Below are 20398 nucleotides of genomic sequence, written 5' to 3'. Positions count from 1 at the left end.
GTGTAGATCGGATAGAGACTTGGTGAGCTTGTAGATCGGATAGAGACTTGGTGAGCTTGTAGATCGGATAGAGACTTGGTGAGCTTGTAGATCGGATAGAGACTTGGTGAGCTTGTAGATCGGATAGAGACTTGGTGAGCTTGTAGATAGGATAGAGACTTGGTGAGCTTGTAGATCGGATAGAGACTTGGTGAGCTTGTAGATAGGATAGAGACTTGGTGAGCTTGTAGATCGGATAGAGACTTGGTGAGCTTGTAGATCGGATAGAGACTTGGTGATGAATTTCAAGTCTTATCTAAGTATTCTGTGCATGTCGTCGCCACATGTTGGCTTGTGGTGGACATTGTTGTCAACGTTCCATTTTTGCCACGGACACACAAAATGAGTGGGCAATAATATTAGACCTGAATGACCACAACAGGCCTGTTAGTCTGAGAGTGTTCAAATAAAACATTTGAGAACCACTGGTACTAGTTGGACTCCTAATGTGCCATACATAGTGTCATAGTAAATAATTGTCATACGTATTCTGAAGAAAACCTGGAGAGAATTAACATTCAGTAAGTGGGTGTTATGATCAAAATAAGAACATTACAATGGTGTGTAAAACGGAAAATCTAAAATTTGCCACTGACAAGACCAAGGGCTCTAGTTTGGTCCGAGCTTCCTAAAGCCACTATTTGGGGATTTAGCATTGGGGAAGGGGCGTTCCCCCGCTAAAAGTGGCTATTTTGGTCACCTACCTAAATCCCTAAAACATCTCCGCTACCCGTTACATTATGCATAGGTGTGGTTTGGGCGTTACAATAATGAAACCAATAACTGTGCCACATGTCATTGCCTTTAAGAGGTCCACTATCCATTGCCTGTTATCCCCATTGCCTCATAGCCCATGGAAGAGCGATGCGTTGCTGCCTTGAAGCCTCACTTGCTGGACCTCACTTGCTGGACCAAAATACCATTTAGGGACAGTGCAAGCTAACCTGACTCAGCCAGATGGGGCAGCAGAGAGTACAATGGGTTCCCCCCTCCTGCTCCCATCTGGGAACTCTCAGGCAGACTTGATGCTCCGGCCACCAAACGGCCTGGCCAATCAGCGGCAGCCAGAGGCGGGATCAAGGCAGCACTGTGTATGCCTTGATCCCGCCTCTAGCTGCCTTTGCCACGGACACATTTGTCATGTTGGTGACCTGTGGCACCCCAAGCTGTGTTAGCTTGTGATGCGATCAAAAATCACTATTTACATCTGAACGCCGAGCGGATTGGACAAAAACAACCTCAGTAAACTATGTCTAAACCTAGCCTGCAGTAAACTAGATCTAAATCTATCTTAATCCTAACCTTATCCTCCAATATACTAGGTCTAAATCTAACCTTATTCCTAACATTATCCTCCTATAAACTAGATCTAAATCTAACCTTATTCCTAACCTTATCCTCCAGTAAACTAGGTCTAAATCTAACCTTATTCCTAACATTATCCTCCAATAAACTACAGTAGGTCTAAATCTAACCTTTTTCCTAACCTTAACCTCAGTAAAACGATGTCTAAACCTAACCTTATTCCTAAACGTAACCTCAGTAAACTATGTCTAAACAGTTAAACCTAACCTTATTCCTAACCTTAAACCTCCAGTAAACTAGGTCTAAATAGTTAAACCTAACCTCCAGTAAAATGGTGCCAAAACCAAACCCCAAAACCTAAGGGGTGCCTAAACCTAAATCTATAAACTTCTAACCTTATTCTTAGTAAAAAACAAATTCAAGAATACAGCGTGTGCATCTGATATTGTTTTAACTTTTTTTTTTTTTAAATCATCTTGAAAGTGTGAGAACCAGTGATTTTCAGGAGTGTATTTATGTAGCACGAGCCTCGGGCATTAATGGGTTAATGGCCGTATGCATGGAGGGATTTTGAGGTTGGGGTCATGGTCCGGGCAGCAGGGTCAGTCCAGGATACACAAAGTGTGTGTGTGTGTGTGTGTGTGTGTGTGCGTGCACGCGGGTCTGTGTTTGTGTCGCCGTGCTCTGCTTGTCGCTTGCGCATGTGCGTGCGCGTTGCATATGTGCGCGCGCGTTGCGTATGTGCGTGCGCGCTGCGTATGCGTATGTGCGTCAGGCCTCTGATTGAACAAAGCGGTTCCTCCCGCGGCGCGGCGGGAGGAACTCCCCGTAAACATCGGGGAGTGCTTGTGAGTTTTAGAGGCTGATGAGGATTTAGGCGCTCTGTTTGATTCTGTCTGACTGGATGTAGCCGGGACTCACATCCCTGTTTGATCAGCCTTAACGCTGAGTCAAATCTGTGCACTGATAACCCATTCTGACCCCAGGCCTGTACAAAGAAAACGCTGTGTTTCTACGTCAGTGGTGCTATTGCTAGTGGTGGTATTTCATGTCAAGGACCCCCAGAATCGTATGTGTTCGGCTGCCCCCCCCCCCCCCCCCCCCCCAGAAGCAAATATTTGAGTTTGAAACGATCGCTGTGAGAGGATATCTATTCAAATATTTGACGTGCCGCATTTTCATGATTTTTCAAGAATAGCAAAATCTGCAAGGTCACGATTTTCTCAAAAATGTCAGAGCTTGTAGATCTGCTATTTTTCAACCGCTAAAGTATAAAAGAATAATGGTTAAAAAGCTGTGAGGCGACACGGATGCCTTCCAGGTCTGAGCGGGATAATCGCTGAGCTGCGGATCATGGCTCCATTGTCTCGGGGCTTTAGCTTCAGAAGTGCTGGCTTCAACGGATCTTTGATGCTGCGGGGGGATGAAAAAAAAGATAAGATGCATTACCTCACTGCGCCCGCTACTTGTTACCGCCAGTGACATTTAGTTTTTTAGACGAGTGACCTCCCTATCCGCTGAGTTTGTACAGGTTCAACATTATATGGTTGGTTGGAGGTTTGTGTTGTCTTTGACTGAAAGGCCGGATAACTTCTTGTTTATTGCGTTGATCAGCTGCTCGGCCGCCACTGGCTCGACTCCTCCGGTTCCTCCGGTGAGCTGCATTTAGAAGAAATTTTAACCCATTTTGACCTGAGATCAGATTCTAAAAATGTCTTCTACATCCTGACAGTTTTCTGAAAAAGCTATGATTCTATGTCAGTCGTTCTTCGATTTTTCAAAAATAGCAGACCTACAAGGTTCCCGCCCAAAATGGGTTAAGAAGAAAATAATGCAGTTGAATTACTTTTCCATTCCATATCGCTACACTTGGTCTATCGATACATGTGTGTATTCTTCTGTGTTCATGTCAAGGTGTGGGTTTGTCCATAATGTGTTCAAATACAATGTCCATCTATTTGCCAGAGTATCACTGTGTTTACTTAATTTATATCCATAATAATAAATGTTACCCTTAAAAAAAAAATGTATTTTCTAAATAGTTACTGTATCGATTTCAAATCATTGAATCGTATCGTATCACCAAATTAACCATTATCGTCCATGTATCGTCAACCATGCATCATGGATCCGTGATAGGTCTTTCACTTCTAGTGATTTTTTTACTAGTTGCCTAGTTTACTATAGTTGACTAGTACTAGTACTAGTCAACTAGGCCTACCTATTATGTATTTTTCTTTTAATAATAGTTGTATTTTTTTAAACTGTGTACATTGGTGACTATAACTATAATCTAGCTGATCTTGAGGCCTTATCAACTAGTCGACTAGTACCGACAAGGTTGACAAGTGGATTTACTAGTCGACTAGTTGAATAGTCGACTAGTTGCTTAAAGGTGTAGTGAAATAAAAAATACGTTTTTCACACTTTTAGACCATATCCGTGGTCATCATATGGGCATACCTAACAATCGATGCCAAAAAAATGGGCAAATTCTTTTTATATCAAAAGTCCATAAAAATATATTTGTATTACTTCCTGAAAACGAAAATGTTCTGCGTGATGACGTGTCGAGGCCCACATCGATAAAAGCCAATAAAAATGAAGCTCACCCGTTTAATTCCCCATAATGTGCGCATCCGTGCAGCACAGCTGCTATTGATTACAGAAATCCTCCGTTTTTATTCCCATTCAAGATAACATCCAGACAGTGTATTACTCGGTTTCAACTTAATCATCACGCTAAAATATGTATCTGAAAACATTATAGGGTAGAAATAAGCCACATAACAGTAAACTGGTACAGCTGGCCGTCTATCTGAATTGTAAACAAACGAACAGCATGCGCTGCTGCGTATAGCATAGCTACTGTCCCTAGCTACCGTCCCATCGCCTGAAGGGATGCGACACTCTGATTCGTTCAGAAACTTCAGACCGGTGTTTCAACTTGAAACCGTTTGACTCTTCAAAATAAAATGTCCACCATTTCCGTTGCACTGCACCTTTAAAGCCCTATGATACGTATCGTATCGCTGTTAAAATGTATCGTTACACCCCTAGTAGCAGGGATAGCAGGAACCACTAACGGCACAGGGCTTCGACACAGCCAGGATGTACAGTTGATTTTGTCGACTGAAATGTATTTTGGCAGGCTGTGATGGTGTCATAATGCCCACTAGTCCCTCCCTGACATTTAGTTCTACTGGATCTCTTCTCCACTAGTCCCTCCCTGACATTTAGTTCTACTGGATCTCTTCTCCACTAGTCCCTCCCTGACATTTAGTTCTACTGGATCTCTTCTCCACTAGTCCCTCCCTGACATTTAGTTCTACTGGATCTCTTCTCCACTAGTCCCTGACATTTCTAGTTTCTCATCATAGCTTAGCTTTTATTTCGTTTTTGTCAGTGAAATAAGGTAGTTGACGAACATTTTGTTGTGTTCCTAATAAAGGCATTTCAGACGTTGTTTTAGTCGATGGAATCGACAGCCGTGCAGCCGAAGCCCTTCTCTTTTGCTCGTAACAGGCCTATCTCACAGCCCCCTTTCCACGCCCCCTTCCGATAGATAGTGGTGTCATTTAACATTAGCATTTACACGTTTTTTCTCTGGAGAATCTAAGTACATTTCCTAATGTAAAAATGTGACAGACCAATATTATTTTGAAGCAAACAAGATGGTAAATCAGCTCGAACAGATAGAACAAACCTTACCTTGAGGAAACAAAAGTTGTAGACTTCTTAAATTACCTCTGTTAACATGTAGTGTCTATGGAGTGACGTCACGCTATCACCACTAAACGCGGAAAGGGGGCGTATTAAGGGGGCGGGGAAATTCTGTGAGATAGGCCTACTCTCATTCAGTGTGCCCATTACACATGGCTCGCCTGTGTGTACTTTCTCATTACCACGGGTCCCCCCCCCCCCCGCTAAACTAATAAGCATCCCGTGTAAACAGCCCCTTAAATGCAATGTGAAAAACAACCTACCTTCTGCTGCGGTTTTTATTCGCATGAATCCGTGGAGGATTCCTTCCTGTAATCCTGGCGAGATGATAGACATTATCCACTGTATAATTGCAGCTTTCTGACTCTGTGTGGCGTTGCTGTAAACCCCTGTTGAGAAGAATGCAGGCCGACATCTGTTTCCATCAACGCAAAAAAAAAAAAAAATTCCACTATAGCAGTGGTTCCCAAACCTTTTCATGTCAAGGACCCCCACATTGACACTAATTAGCCCGCGGACCCCCCATTTGAAAAGATAAAGTCAGGGACCCCCATGAGAGAAGATTTGTACGGCTCTAGCAGTGATTCTCAACCGTTTCAACCCAATCCGAGCCAGGACCGTGCCCTTACGTTAATTCCTCCTCCCCCCACCTGTGCCAGAAGCTTTTTTTAATTTAAGAATGGATCAATGTCACCATGGTCCACATACGGTACAGCAGGGGTCTGCGACCTTTTTTAAATGAAGTGCCATGTTTTTATTTTCTAGATTGTCAGTGTGCCATATCAACGTTAATACATTTTAATGACACCACGTGAAAAATTCCAACATATTTTGATTGTCCACAAATATAACGTTTTTCCTTCTTTTTCAATATTGTCTTTCACGTTGTTATAATGATCATTAGACTCAGAGCAATAACAGAGTTCAGTTTTAATGAATGTAAATGGTAAATGGTAAATGGTGCATTTATATAGCGCCTTTATCCAAGGCGCTTTACATAGATTGAGCATTACATTCACCCATTCACACACACATTCATACACCGATTGCAGCGGAAGCCATGCAAGGTACCAACCAGCACATCGGGAGCAATTTGGGGTTCAGTGTCTTGCCCAAGGACACTTCGACATGTAGACAGGAGGAGCCGGGATTCGAACCGCCGACCCATGGATCATTGGACGACCTGCTCTACCTCCTGAGCCACAGCTCATCCTGCAATGTAGAATGCAGGATGTAATTTACACACAAATGTGAGGGACTTCATTTATTTGACTGCATTTTTTTTAAATGGTTTATTTAAAACCAAAAATACTCTCTCACACTTGCCAGTGTGCCAGTGATCACCCTCCTTTGTGCCAATGTTGGCACTGGTGCCTAAGGTTGCCTAGAGACCACTGGTGCCTAAGGTTGCCTAGAGACCACTGGTGCCTAAGGTTGCCTAGAGACCACTGGTGCCTAAGGTTGCCTAGAGACCACTGGTGCCTAAGGTTGCCTAGAGACCACTGGTGCCTAAGGTTGCCTACCCCTGCTGTACAGTGGACTGTATACCCCTGTATACAGTGGACTGTATACCCCTGCTGTACAGTGGACTGTATACCCCTGCTGTACAGTGGACACTGTACAGAAACAATCAAAAGGGCACATTGCTGTCCAGAGGGAAAGGGCAGGTGCTCTAGCACCCCCTAGTGTCTATCTGTGCACGCCACTGCCAATTTAAATCGGTGGAGCACCTCTAATCGGTATAGAGACACACGGGGACTACAAATTTCACGCCCCCAAATGAGACAGCGGCCCCACTTCTGGTCCGTTTCAACTGTGTACTGCAGCTGCCAATGCAATCCCTATGAGAGGCATCATAAAATACCCTAATTTCACTGGTTCATTACTGAGGCTGTAGCGATTTATTTTGTGTTCTAATAAAGTGTCCCATATGTTTGATTTGTCCTTTTCAATGTCACATACCTGCCATCTCAATATACATCCTATAATGTACTCCATCAGTTTGTGAAAAGTACTAGCATTGTAATTCTCAAGTCAAAGTGGTCGCACGGTATATACGTCACGGTTGCATCCCTTGAGGTTTTAAATACCCAGATATATTTGTTGTATTTCGTTTTATATGCTATGTATTTGTTGAAAATGATCTAAACAGCATCTTGCAAGACTACTATTAATACTCATCTGGAGAATTCACTAGGTAGTTGAAAATGTCAGGATGTCACTCCTCCATTTAGCTGGGTTATTTTCCCATGCAACTATTCAGCAAAGTTAATTATACAACAAGTTGACAGCGGTAAAACACACCGTCGGAGCTCCGTGGTAGGTAGAACATATATAGTGAGCCCGTGACATGTTCAAAATATAGACATGAATACAAAGTCAGTCGGGATCGGGATGTATATTGAGAATTCCACTCTTCAAAGTCGGCGCTCGTAGCCTCGTAAAGGCAGTGACGTCCCTTAAAAGCGACAGATTCTGTGTCTGCCGTCTCCCCTCTGCTCCGTCAACATTATGGGTAACTCATTCAAGTGGTAAATTAAATGTGAAATACATCCTCTATTGAGAAAACAACAATATATGTTGACAAAGACACTTCATACATTTGGAAACATATTTTTATTCAAATCAATATAGTCTTCAGTTAATTTCATATTATTTTAAAAGTAGGCTAACTACAGTTGAATTTCAATGGACTTCTATGGGCTGGCCTGCAGTATCCGTGCCAACGGACCAGAAGTGGGGACGCTGTCTCATTTGGGGGCGTGAAATTTGTAGTCCCCGTGTGTCTCTATGGACTCGACTGGAAGCACAAAACTGTCTTGCTCTGATTGGTCCATGAGGAGACACTGGTAAAGAACAATTTATGTAACTTAGATAGTATTTTATGTAGACATGGCGGCACTCTATGTCTATGGTGTATCCTCATAGTTTCATTACCGCCATATAGATATTCCACGGTTAGATGGATGTTTAGGTTCTTAACCCATTTTGACGATTCTACAAATGTCCTGACGGTTTTCTGAAAAACCTATGTTTCTATGTCAGTAGTTCTCAAACATTTTCATGTCAAGGACCCCCAAAAATATATGTAATTGGCCGCTGACACCCATCTGAAAATATGTAGTTCTAGGAGCCCAGAAACAAAGATTTGAGTTAAAAACGTTCGCTGTGAAAGAATATATATTCGAAATTTGCGCCACATTTTCCTGATTCTTTTTCAAAAGACCTACAAGCTCGTAGCTATGAGCTTGTAGATCTGCTATTTTCCAATAGCTAAAAGTGTAACATAAATAATGCTTGAAACACTAAAAGGGGTTCCCGCCCAGAATGGGTTAAGCTTCCGTATGATTCTTGATGACTATTTCTATGGATTTGATGTACTGTATAGAGCGTCGCAGACCTTTCAGAACAACGAGGCCCCAAAAAATGTGGAAGAACATATTTTAAGATGTCGGTCGGCGGCCAATTTCATATCATTTTTGGGGTCCTTGACATGAAATAGTCTGAGAACCACTGATACAGAAACATGAGTTTTTTCAGAAAACTGTCCTGATTTAGCAGACATTTTGTAGAATCTTGCAGTCCTGAATGGGTTAATGTTCCTTATCTCGTAACAACCTTCACTTCAGGAGCCAATCACAGCGTTTGGTTCACCTCGTTGTAACAACCTTCGCCTCAGGAGCCAATCACAGCGCTCGATCACCTCGTTGTAACAACCTTCGCTTCAATTAAAACCAGAACATCCTGCGTTGGCTGATAAAGCCAACATGTTGATCTCCCTGCTATTTACGCACACACACACGCATGCATGCACGCTCACATGCGCACACGCACGAACACAAGCGCGTGCACACACACACTTCCCATCTGGGCCTGATTGCCGTATCCTTTTCAATGATTTAATTTATGCCTGTCTGGATTCAAATGAGCCTCGCTGGCCAAACACCAGAGGGGGTGGGGGTGTGTGTGTGTGTGTGTGTGTGTGTGTGTGTGTGTGTGTGTGTGTGTGTGTGTGTGTGTGTGTGTGTGTGTGTGTGTGTGTGTGTGTGTGTGTGTGTGTGTGTGTGTGTGTGTGTGTGTGTGTGTGTGTGTGTGTGTGTGTGTGTGTGTGTGTTGCACATCTACGTATGTAAAGCGCCTTGGATAAAGGCGCTATATAAATGCACCATTTACCATCTTACTTTACATGTTTCTACATTTAATTTGTGCACTCATCTCATTCAGTAGTCATTCAGTTGTGAAAACAGAGTATATGCTATTTATTGATTGATTGAATACTTCATTAACAGGTTTCCATTGTGGACCTCTGTATAATATCGGTATCGGCAGATATGACCAAATTCATATCTTTTGCAAATAATCGGAGATCGGATATCGGTCATATTTTCTGTGATCGTGCACCCCTAAATCAAACACAACGTTGCTTCGTCGCATTAAGAAAAGTGAGGCTGTTTCCAGGGAGTGAGCGATGGCTTCATGAATTGGGTCAGGAGGACGACCACATTCCTCCAGGGGAGGAAAGTGGTTTAAAAACAGAAACACAACAGCATGCCTGAATGTTGAGTCTGTCATTCTTCTCCAGTCTGTTCAACTGACCTCGGGTTGACCTTGAGAGTTGTGTTAGAAAAACACGAGCACTGAAGGCTGTGGTAGCATGCTTGTGTATGAGTCTGTGGTTTTAGACTGTGTCAGTCTGTGGTTTTAGACTGTGTGGGCCAAATTCACAACGGAAATATACGACCAGGTGTAAATGAAATGCGTAATGATATCGTATTTATCCGTCCGATTAAGCTCACGAGTCATTCACCAAAGGTGGCGCGTAATGACTTCATTTGTGCGGATCGCCCGTGTATCTCATTTCGCCTCTTTCACCAAGCGATCCGCCTGGTATAATTGAACATCCACGCCCATTCCACGCCATATAAGACGACAGGAAATATCTTTCCCTCGGGAGAAAAACGTCATCACAGCCTGCACAATGCACATGATCTCCTCATCTCCGAGCTTACAGCGGTGAACGCGGTGGTCCGTGATGCACCGCACTGCATGAACTGGTAGATCAGCTTATTTTGACAGAAGCAATGTCAACTGACTGAACGTTAAAAAAGCATAGGCTACTCTCATAACGCAACTAGTTAATCTATTGATTTAACCCATTTTGGGCGGGAACCCCTTTTGGTGTTTTAAACATTATGTTATAATTTAGCTATTGAAAAATAGCAGATCTACAAGCTCATAGCGCGGCGCCGAGTGGCGCGCTACGAGCTTGTAGGTCTGCTGTTTTTGAAAAATCGTGAAAATGTGGCGCACATTTGGAATATATATATTTTTCAGAACGAATGTTTTTAACTTTTCTTCTGGGGAGGTCCCTGGAACAACATATTTTCAGATGGGGTTCAGCGGCCTCTTACATAAAAATGTTGGGTTCCTTGACATGAAATATTGAGCACCACTGATATAGAAACATGAGGTATTCCAGAGCTGTCAGGATTTGGAAGACATTTTTTAAATTTTGACGTCAGGCCAAAATGGGTTAAGTAAGTTCAAGCTCAGGACCAAGGCTACTTGGCAATTATATAAAAGCCCTTTCTATTGAACAATTGCACACTCGCCTTTCTTTGCAAAGGTAAAAAGGATATCCGATAATTTTTCTTTTTATCAGAGCTGCATTGATTAATGGGGGGGAGACTGTCCTTTTGGATTACTATATCTGAATCATGCCTGGGGAATTAATTTGTTCTGGACACGTATAAAGAAGGAAAACGATATGCACATCCCAGTTTTTAAATACGGCGCTTGACCCAAAAAGTGATCAAATGAAGAAAAAAATCACACCCGTGTGAACTGAGTGGTGCAAGGTCTTATATGCAAGATGATCAGCTGTGGTCTGACGTAATGTCAGTGACATTGTGTCAGTGACCATAGCAACCATGCTCGTTTTTTTGGTACGAACAAACAAACACGGGTACACGGGTACAAAGCCAGTTGTTGGAGTGGTTTGCACCACTCAAAAAAGTGGAATGTCCGCACACAATATAATTCTGCTCCTCGTCCTCTTTGTTTCAACCTATAAAACAACAACGTTTCGCCCCTCCTCCTCCGGGCTTGTTGTTTTAGAGGTTGAAATAAAGAGGACGGGGAGCCGAATTCTTCTTCTTCACAAAGCTATTTCAACCATACTATATGCTCCCTCGTCAGAGGTATTAACCCATTTAGGCCTGACCTCAAAATAAATAAAAAAATCTTCTAAATCCTCCAGTTTTCTGAAATAAATATTTTCACGATTTTTCAAAAAATAGCAGACCTATAAGCTCGTAGCGTGCCACTCGGTGGCGCGCTATGAGCTTGTAGATCTGCTATTTTTACTTGTATTTTTCAAGATCTGCTATTTTCAATAGCTAAAGTATAACATAATGCTTAAAACACCAAAAGGGGTTCCGCCCAAAATGGGTTAATGTATTTATTTAAGTTCAACCTCAGGACCAAGGCTATACTTGTCAATTATATTTTAAAAGCCTTTTCTATTGAACAATTGCTCACTCAACACCTTGGTATTATTATTTGTATCAGTGAGGGGAAGTCCGTCTTTTAGATTACTAACATCTCACTGTCATCTGTCTGAATGCCATGGGGAATGGATTTGTTCTGGACCTCTGTGTTCTGGACACGTATAGCTATTTAAAATGTCAACCATACGGCGGCTATATATCCTCTTCGTCAGAGGTAAGTTGGCTACAGTATAATAATAATACATGGGACTTATATAGTGCTTTTCTAATACCCAAATACGCTTTACATGTGGCCGGGGGGGGGGGGGGGGGGACATGAGAAAATGACAACTTTATTAGAAAACAAGTAAAAAGAGTAAAAACCAATAAGAACAGTACATGTAACAGGTTAAAAACACATCAGTATGAATGGTTCATTTCATGATGTCGTCATATTAAAATGATCCGTGGGACATTTAGCGCTAGTTGGCACTTGGCATAATGGAGGTTTGATGCTGAGGCACCAAACTTGATTGATCTCGTGATGAGATCAATGTAGTAGCCTACAGTATTAGCCTACAGCTGTTGCCTATTATGGCAGCGCAGCGACATAAGGCATGCATATCTTACCTTTTGGAGGAGAGCGCTGTGAGCTGCCTTAAAACTATGACTGGCCGACTTGCACACGCGCTGATGCCATTAAGTAATGTGGACTATTTGTTATATAAGTAGCCCTAGTGACTGTCAGTCTGCTGTCTGTCTGTCAGACCGTCATGTTTGTGAACCATATAATGCATGCATATAGGCATACAAGCACAAGCTGCGCGATACTCGGCTATATAGGCTATCATTTTTTTATGTGCTGACCAATGTTGGGGACACAGCCTACATATTTTATTTGAGGTTTGGGGACTATTCATTGTTTCAGCATGAAGACTAAAGCCTTCTAAATGAATATACGCATGCCTTGATCACTGGTACACCACCCTCCGAGCTGACTTGGAAATGAGCGGATCTTACGACCAACGTTCGCCAACGTCACGCCAAGTTCATGAATTCCACACGTAACGTGGCGCTCCTCGTAAATGTCCGTACGCTCATGATATGAGTGTGAACGGCATTGTGAATTTGGCCCTATAAGTCTGTGGTTTTATTTTAGAATGTATAAGTCTGTGGTTTTATTTTAGACTGTATAAGTCTGTGGTTTTATTTCAGACTGTATAAGTCTGGTTTTATTTTAGACTGTATAAGTCTGTGGTTTTAGACTATGGGCAAATAAATTAAAAAAATAAAAAAACAAATAAATGAGTGATCTGGAATTTTAAATTAGATTTACTGTTATCCATGACAATCTATTTGTGTCCTATTCTGAATTTAGTCTGTATTATTGTGCTTAAATATTGCATATTGTGTATACATTCTGTACCATTTGGTTGTATTTTCTGTATATTTAAACCTGTCATGTTTATTATTATTGTGATATTGGAAATTGGATAATTGGTTTGGGCTTAGGTGGCATTAGCCACCTACAAGCTCGTAGCGCGCCACTCGGTGGCACGCTATGAGCTTGTAGGTGGTAGGTGAGCTTGTGGTCTGCTATTTTTGAAAAATCGTAAAAATGTGGCGCAAATCTTTGAATATATATTCTTTCAACGTGAATGTTTTTAACTCATCACCCATCGTTCGAGCCAATCAGTTGTACCCCTTCCTGTATAAAGGTGCACACCCATTCCCTGTCACTATTCCTGAAGAAGGTCCCAGTGATCGAAACGTTGAATCAATAAACCAGTGGAGCTGAGTTTTTCATACCAGTGTTGCGGACTCTATTTTTTTATCTCTTGTACTGCCTTTTGTCCAGCACCTGGGCTAGAGTGGAGATGCATGCTCTATTACCTCCATCTTGCGCCACCCTTGTCCCTTATCCCTAAACATATTTGCCATTTTTTACTATTTTTAAAAACATTTTAAAATAGTTCAACTACTAGCCGATCTACATCGAGACATTGTGAGCTTGTAGATCGGCTGATCGGTTAATAGTAATAAAATGGCAAATTAGTTCAGGGATAAGGGTTAAGGGGTGGCGCAAGATATAGCCCTATAAGGTGTTAGCAGCGTGTGTATAAGTCTGTGGTTTTAGACTGGTAGCAGTGTGTGTATCAGTCTGTGGTTTTAGACTGTGGTAGCAGTGTGTGTGTATAAGTCTGTGGTTTTAGACTGGTAGCAGTGTGTGTATAAGTCTGTGGTTTTAGACTGTGGTAGCAGTGTGTGTATAAGTCTGTGGTTTTAGACTGGTAGCAGTGTGTGTATCAGTCTGTGGTTTTAGACTGTGGTAGCAGTGTGTGTATAAGTCTGTGGTTTTAGACTGGTAGCAGTGTGTGTATAAGTCTGTGGTTTTAGACTGGTAGAAGTGTGTATATAAGTCTGTGGTTTTAGACTGGTTGCAGTGTGTGTATAGGTCTGTGGTTTTAGACTGGTAGCAGTGTGTGTATAGGTCTGTGGTTTTAGACTGGTAGCAGTGTGTGTATAAGTCTGTGGTTTTAGACTGGTAGCAGTGTGTGTATAGGTCTGTGGTTTTAGACTGGTAGCAGTGTGTGTATAAGTCTGTGGTTTTAGACTGGTAGCAGTGTGTGTATAGGTCTGTGGTTTTAGACTGGTAGCAGTGTGTGTATAGGTCTGTGGTTTTAGACTGGTAGCAGTGTGTGTATAGGTCTGTGGTTTTAGACTGGTAGCAGTGTGTGTATAGGTCTGTGGTTTTAGACTGGTAGCAGTGTGTGTATAGGTCTGTGGTTTTAGTCTGTGGTAGCAGCGTGTGTATCTCTGTAGTCTGTGGTTTTCAACCCTTTTCCACATCAAGGTCCGTTTTTGAGCCACGGACGTCCATTTGATGATGTTTAGCCGAGCTCAGTCCCAGAACTAAAGAATGTTTTGATGTTTTCGTGTCCACAATTCCATGCTGTATTGATGTTGGTACCATTTGGAGAGAGAACAGGCAAACGTTGATCAAAATAACAACTCTTCTACATTCTCTAATCGTGTAGACTTCTTTTAAATTAAGTAATGCAGATCAGTGTCACACTGGCCGTCCTCCTGGATCAGTTTTCAGTTACTCCGTTGTCTTCTCACTTCAAATGTTTAAAAAAAATCACACCCGTGTGAACTGAGTGGTGTTAGGTCTTATATAGCCTGATCAGCTGTGGTCTGACGTAATGTCTGACGTAATGAAATCACACCCGTGTGAACTGGGTGACCATAGCAACCATGCTCATTTTTTGGTACGAACAGACACGTAAACTAACAAAGCTGAAATCACACCCGGGTGAACTGGGTGACCGTAGCAACCATGCTCATTTTTTGGTACAGACAGACAGACAGACAGACAGACACGTAAACTAACAAAGGCAGTCGTAGGAGTGGTTTACACCACTCAAAAAACATTATTGAGAGCAACGTTTAGCTGAAATCCAATAGCTGGGTCTGAATTCGTCCAAAATCAACAAGATCGTGCACTTGGTGACAAGTTTTTGATTTTTGGTATGATGGTAGGTATGGTTATAAGGTTTTCAAAAACCATCGCAAACGAGTTGGGAGCGCCCCCTAGTGGCCTGTTTGCAATGAATCTAATATTAAATGGGTCAGTATATGGTTAAAAACCAAAATAATTGATAAAATATATTTTCCAATGGATTCTATTAGTATTGGGTATGCTAAATAACATATTAAAATTGTTGGTGAAAATAACTTCTGGAAAGGCATCATTTTCAAGATGGCGTCCACAGTGGCCTCAGTAAGCTTAAAATGCCTATAAACTGGGATTTAATACATACAAAATCATAACAATTATGCACTTGGTGACAAGTTTTAGATATTTGGCATGGTGTTAGGTATGGGCATAATGTTTTCAAAAACCATCGCAAACAAGTTGGGCTCGCTCCCTAGTGGTCTGTTTGCAATGAATCCAATGCTGGCGTATTTAACATTGGATTCATTGCAAACAGACCACTAGGGGGTGAGACCAACTCGTTTGCGATGGTTTTTGAAAACCTCATGCCCATACCCAACACCATGCCAAAAATCTAAAACTTGTCACCAAGTGCATAATTGTTATGATTTTTTATGTATTAAATCCCAGTTTATAGGCATTTTAAGCTTAAATGATGCCTTTCCAGAAGTTATTTTCACCCAAAATGTTTATATGTTATTTAGCAAACCCAATACTAATAGAATCCATTGGAAAATCTATTTTATCAATTATTATTATTATTTTTTACATATTAAATCCAAGCTTTAAAGGCATTTTGCAGCTATTGTGGACGCCATCTTGAAAATGATGCCTTTCCAGAAGTTATTTTTTCCTACATTTTTAGTATGTTATTTAGCACACCCAATACTAATAGAATCCATTTAATTTTTTCTTTTATCCATTATTATGGTTTTTAACCATATACTGGCCCATTTAATATTAGATTCATTGCAAACGGACCCCTAGGGGGCGAGCCCAACTCGTTTGCGATGGTTTTTGAAAACCTTATGCCCATCCCTAACACCATACCAAAAATCAAGAACTTGTCACCAAGTGCATAATTGTTATGATTTTTTATGTATTAAATCCCAGTTTATAGGCATTTTAAGCTCCCGGCAGCCATCGTGGACGCCATCTTGAAAATGATGCCTTTCCAGAATACTAATAGAATCCATTGGAAAATCTCTTTTATCAATTATTTTTGATTTATAACCATATACTGACCCATTTAATATTAGATTCATTGCAAACGGACCACTAGGGGGCGCTCCCAACTCGTTTGCGATGGTTTTTGAAAACCTTATAACCATACCTACCACCATACCAAAAATCAAAAACTTGTCACCAAGTGCACGATTTTAACGAATGCAGACCCAGCTACAAGCAGCACAGCCAATCAGGTGCTCTGAGTCTTTGATTAGACGGATTGATATGAGCCAATCAGGTGCTCCGAGCCTTTGATTAGACAGCGGTCTGTTATAGAGCAGAGCGGTCTGTTAGCAGGAAATAACACACCTCTGAATTCAGCGATTGACCAATCAGAATGAAACATTCAACCGAGCCGGCTTTCTGAATCCCGTCATGTGGCAGCCAAGTCTATGGACTTTTAATGTTTGTTTAAATAACTTTAATCAAACATTGCCAGGCGCCCCTCACTTCACACAAGTGTGATTTTGTTTTGGAGGAGCGCTAGCCGCTCCTATGCACAGCTTTGTGTGACTGTATGATTGGCTGCAGAGCACGGAATGCACTCAGCTCATTGGCTGAGAACGGAATGTGATGGACGATGATAAGAGCGCCACTCACTTCACACGAGTGATGTTTAAGAATCTTTTAAACGTCTTGAGAATGGGCAAAGCAAGTCTTTGTCAAATTAGTCTGTGTAACTGTCGTGTGTCTCTTCCAGGTATCACCTACCTGGGAGGCGTGTGACTAATTCACCATTTGTCAGCCTTCTGATTGGTCCCTGACTGACTAACCAGCAGGCTCTTTCTGCCTTGTTCCGCCCTGGTTCCACCTTGTTTAAATGTTGAATTTGTGAAAAACATAAGAAAAAAACTAATAACAAACATGATGTGCCCACTGCCCAGTCACCGTGCTGCACCTGGGATGTTCCTTATTACTGACACCGAGTTTAAAATCAGAATTGAATGCACAGAATGCAATACGAAGCAACTTTTGTCCAACCACGAAACGGCAACCAATGGGTGTGAAGACAGGTGCACAAACACGGGCGAATTGTCATGTTGTGTGTCGTTCCGTCTCTTTGCAGGAATCGCCTACCTGGGAGGCGTGTGCAGCGCCAAGAGGAAGTGTGTGTTGGCGGAGGACAACGGACTCAACTTGGCCTTCACCATCGCTCACGAACTGGGACACAAGTACGTACACGAGTACGATACCTAACTAGTCTCTAACTAGGAGAAAGTACGTACACAATGATACCTGTTCACTCTGTCTCTCTTCAATGCCAAGTGTTTTATTGCATTGCTTCCTATTATGTATCATTTTTTTATACCGTCATAATGGTTGTATTTAGACTTGGTTGCATGCTGAAAATAGAAAATCTACAAGCTCACAACGCATCGGGTGAAGCTTGTAAATCTGCTATTTTCAGACGGCAACAGTCGAGTGGAACCAAACATAAAATTACTCGTCTTTTAGTTCTACTGAATCTCTTCTCCACTAGTCCCTCCCTAACATGTAGTTGTACTGAATCTCTTCTCCACTAGTCCCTCCCTAACATTTAGTTCTACTGGATCTCTTCTCCACTAGTCCCTCCCTAACATTTAGTTCTACTGGATCTCTTCTCCACTAATCCCTCCCTAACATTTAGTTCTACTGGATCTCTTCTCCACTAGTCCCTCCCTAACATTTAGTTCTACTAGATCTCTTCTCCACTAGTCCCTCCCTAACATTTAGTTCTACTGGATCTATTCTCCACTAGTCCCTCCCTAACATTTTGTTCTACTGGATCTCTTCTCGACTAGTCCCTCCCTAACATTTAGTTGTACTGGATCTCTTCTCCACTAGTCCCTCCCTAACATTTAGTTCTACTGGATCTCTTCTCCACTAGTCTCTCCCTAACATTTAGTTATACTAGATCTCTTCTCCACTAGTCCCTCCCTAACATTTAGTTCTACTGGATCTCTTCTCGACTAGTCCCTCCCTAACATTTAGTTGTACTGGATCTCTTCTCTACTAGTCCCTCCCTAACATGTAGGTTCTACTGGATCTCTTCTCCACTAGTCTCCCTAACATTTAGTTATACTAGATCTCTTCTCCACTAGTCCCCCCGTAACATTTAGTTCTACTGGATCTCTTCTCCACTAATCCCTCCCTAACATTTAGTTGTACTGGATCTCTTCTCCACTAGTCCCTCCTTAACATTTAGTTCTACTGGATCTCTTCTCCACTAATCCCTCCCTAACATTTAGTTGTACTGGATCTCTTCTCCACTAGTCCCTACCTAACATTTAGTTCTACTAGATCTCTTCTCCACTAGTCCCTCCCTAACATTTAGTTGTACTGGATCTCTTCTCCACTAGTCCCTCCCTAACATTTAGTTCTACTGGATCTCTTCTCCACTAGACCCTGGCTAACATTTAGTTCTACTAGATCTCTTCTCCACTAGTCCCTCCCTAACATTTACTTTAGTTGTACTGAATCTCTTCTCCACTAGTCCCTCCTAACATTTAGTTGTACTGGATCTCTTCTCCACTAGTCCCTCCCTAACATTTAGTTGTACTAGATCTCTTCTCCACTAGTCCACTAGTGTTTAGTTTTCATCAGTGAAAAATGGTAGTCGAAGAACTTTTTTCATCATAATTTTAGTCGACAAAATCAACACTGTTACAGAATTATGATTAAACGTAGATCGCAGCGCTTTTTGGACACTGGTGGCCTTCACACACATGTGTATGTGTATGTGTATGTGTATGTGTATGTGTGTGTGTGTGTGTGTGTGTGTGTGTGTGTGTGTGTGTGTGTGTGCGTGCGTGCGTGCGTGTATGTGTGCGTGCATGCATGTGTGCGTGCGTGTGTGTGCAACTGTGCATGCATGCGTGCGTGTGCCTGTGTGCGTGTTAAGTACTTTTAAATTTCAGCCAGAAACCAAACAATGCTTCCATTTAGCCTCTTCCATGCTAATTATGCTACAACAGCACTGCGGATAATTTCAGCCTCTTGGCACGGCTCACTGCAGGAGCTAATCTCACCGCCGCTCGTTTACGCTAGAGGCCAACGCACGGATCCTTGTGCCCGCAGCGTTGCAGAGTGATATAAACCAATTGGCAACATGTTAGTGCTGCTTGTAAAGTGTGTTGTGGTCTAATCAGCCGTATTGTTCCCTGTTCAGCAGGAGCCTCGGCAAGGTGTCTCTTAAGACAAGAAATAGCAGATCTATAAGCTTGTAAATCTGCTATTTTTGAAAAATCATTGAATATATATTCTTTCAGAGTGAATGTTTTTTTAACTCAAATCTTTGCTTCTTGCAATGTAAAATATTCCATAAAAACTATTTCTCATCAAAATATATTGAAGTACAGCAAGGCATGGCAACTTAACTTTTCACACAAAAACTAAAAAACGTGCATATTATTTTAAAGATATTCCTAAAAAGAAAAGAGAAATGAAGTTGGGAAGTTGGTTGAGAAGTTGGTCCACCTATTCCTAGAACATGTGAGAATTTGATCCAGTAAAAAAAAAATACTCTATCACTAAACACGGTGAAATTCACCCAAACACCTGCCTGTAGAGAAAATCACACCTGTGTGAACTGAGTGGTGCAATCCCCCCCCCTCTCTCTCTGTCTCTCATTAGCAGGCAACAGTGCAGCACTATCTCTCTGTTTCTGTGACTCATAGTCACACACATAGTCACACGTGTTAACACGGACATTGCTGTTCCTTGGAGTGGTTGCACCACTCAAAAACAGGGATGTGGGCACGGAAACAAACCTACCTTCTATGATGTCACTGAGCATCATGAAGGTACTGAAAGACCCGCCCACCTCAGACATCAGCAACATTATGATGTCACTGAGCATCATGAAGGTACTGAAAGACCCGCCCACCTCAGACATCAGCAACATTATGATGTCACTGAGCATCATGAAGATACTGAAAGACCCGCCCACCTCAGACATCAGCAACATTATGATGTCACTGAGCATCATGAAGGTACTGAAAGACCCGCCCACCTCAGACATCAGCAACATTATGATGTCACTGAGCATCATGAAGGTACTGAAAGACCCGCCCACCTCAGACATCAGCAACATTATGATGTCACTGAGCATCATGAAGGTACTGAAAGACCCGCCCAC

The 20398-nt window shown here is 42.0% G+C and overlaps 1 protein-coding gene across 3 annotated transcripts in view; it reads left to right on the top strand.

Annotated features, from left to right (window-relative positions):
- adamts17 (ADAM metallopeptidase with thrombospondin type 1 motif, 17) overlaps positions 1-20398 on the top strand; it is a 127745-nt gene that overhangs the window by 60124 nt on the left and 47223 nt on the right. For all 3 annotated transcript variants that reach the window (XR_013789587.1, XM_079496476.1, XM_079496475.1), the window contains exon 8: positions 17348-17453. Coding sequence is in view for 2 of the 3 variants with exons in the window: in XM_079496476.1 (XP_079352602.1) it covers positions 17348-17453 (106 nt within the window). In the remaining variant the exon portion in view is untranslated. The remainder of the gene's footprint in view (positions 1-17347; positions 17454-20398) is intronic.

This window comes from Electrona antarctica (genome assembly GCF_951216825.1).
Source record: "Electrona antarctica genome assembly, chromosome: 3".
Taxonomy (NCBI): domain Eukaryota; kingdom Metazoa; phylum Chordata; class Actinopteri; order Myctophiformes; family Myctophidae; genus Electrona; species Electrona antarctica.
This window is presented reverse-complemented; position numbering and strand designations above follow the sequence as displayed.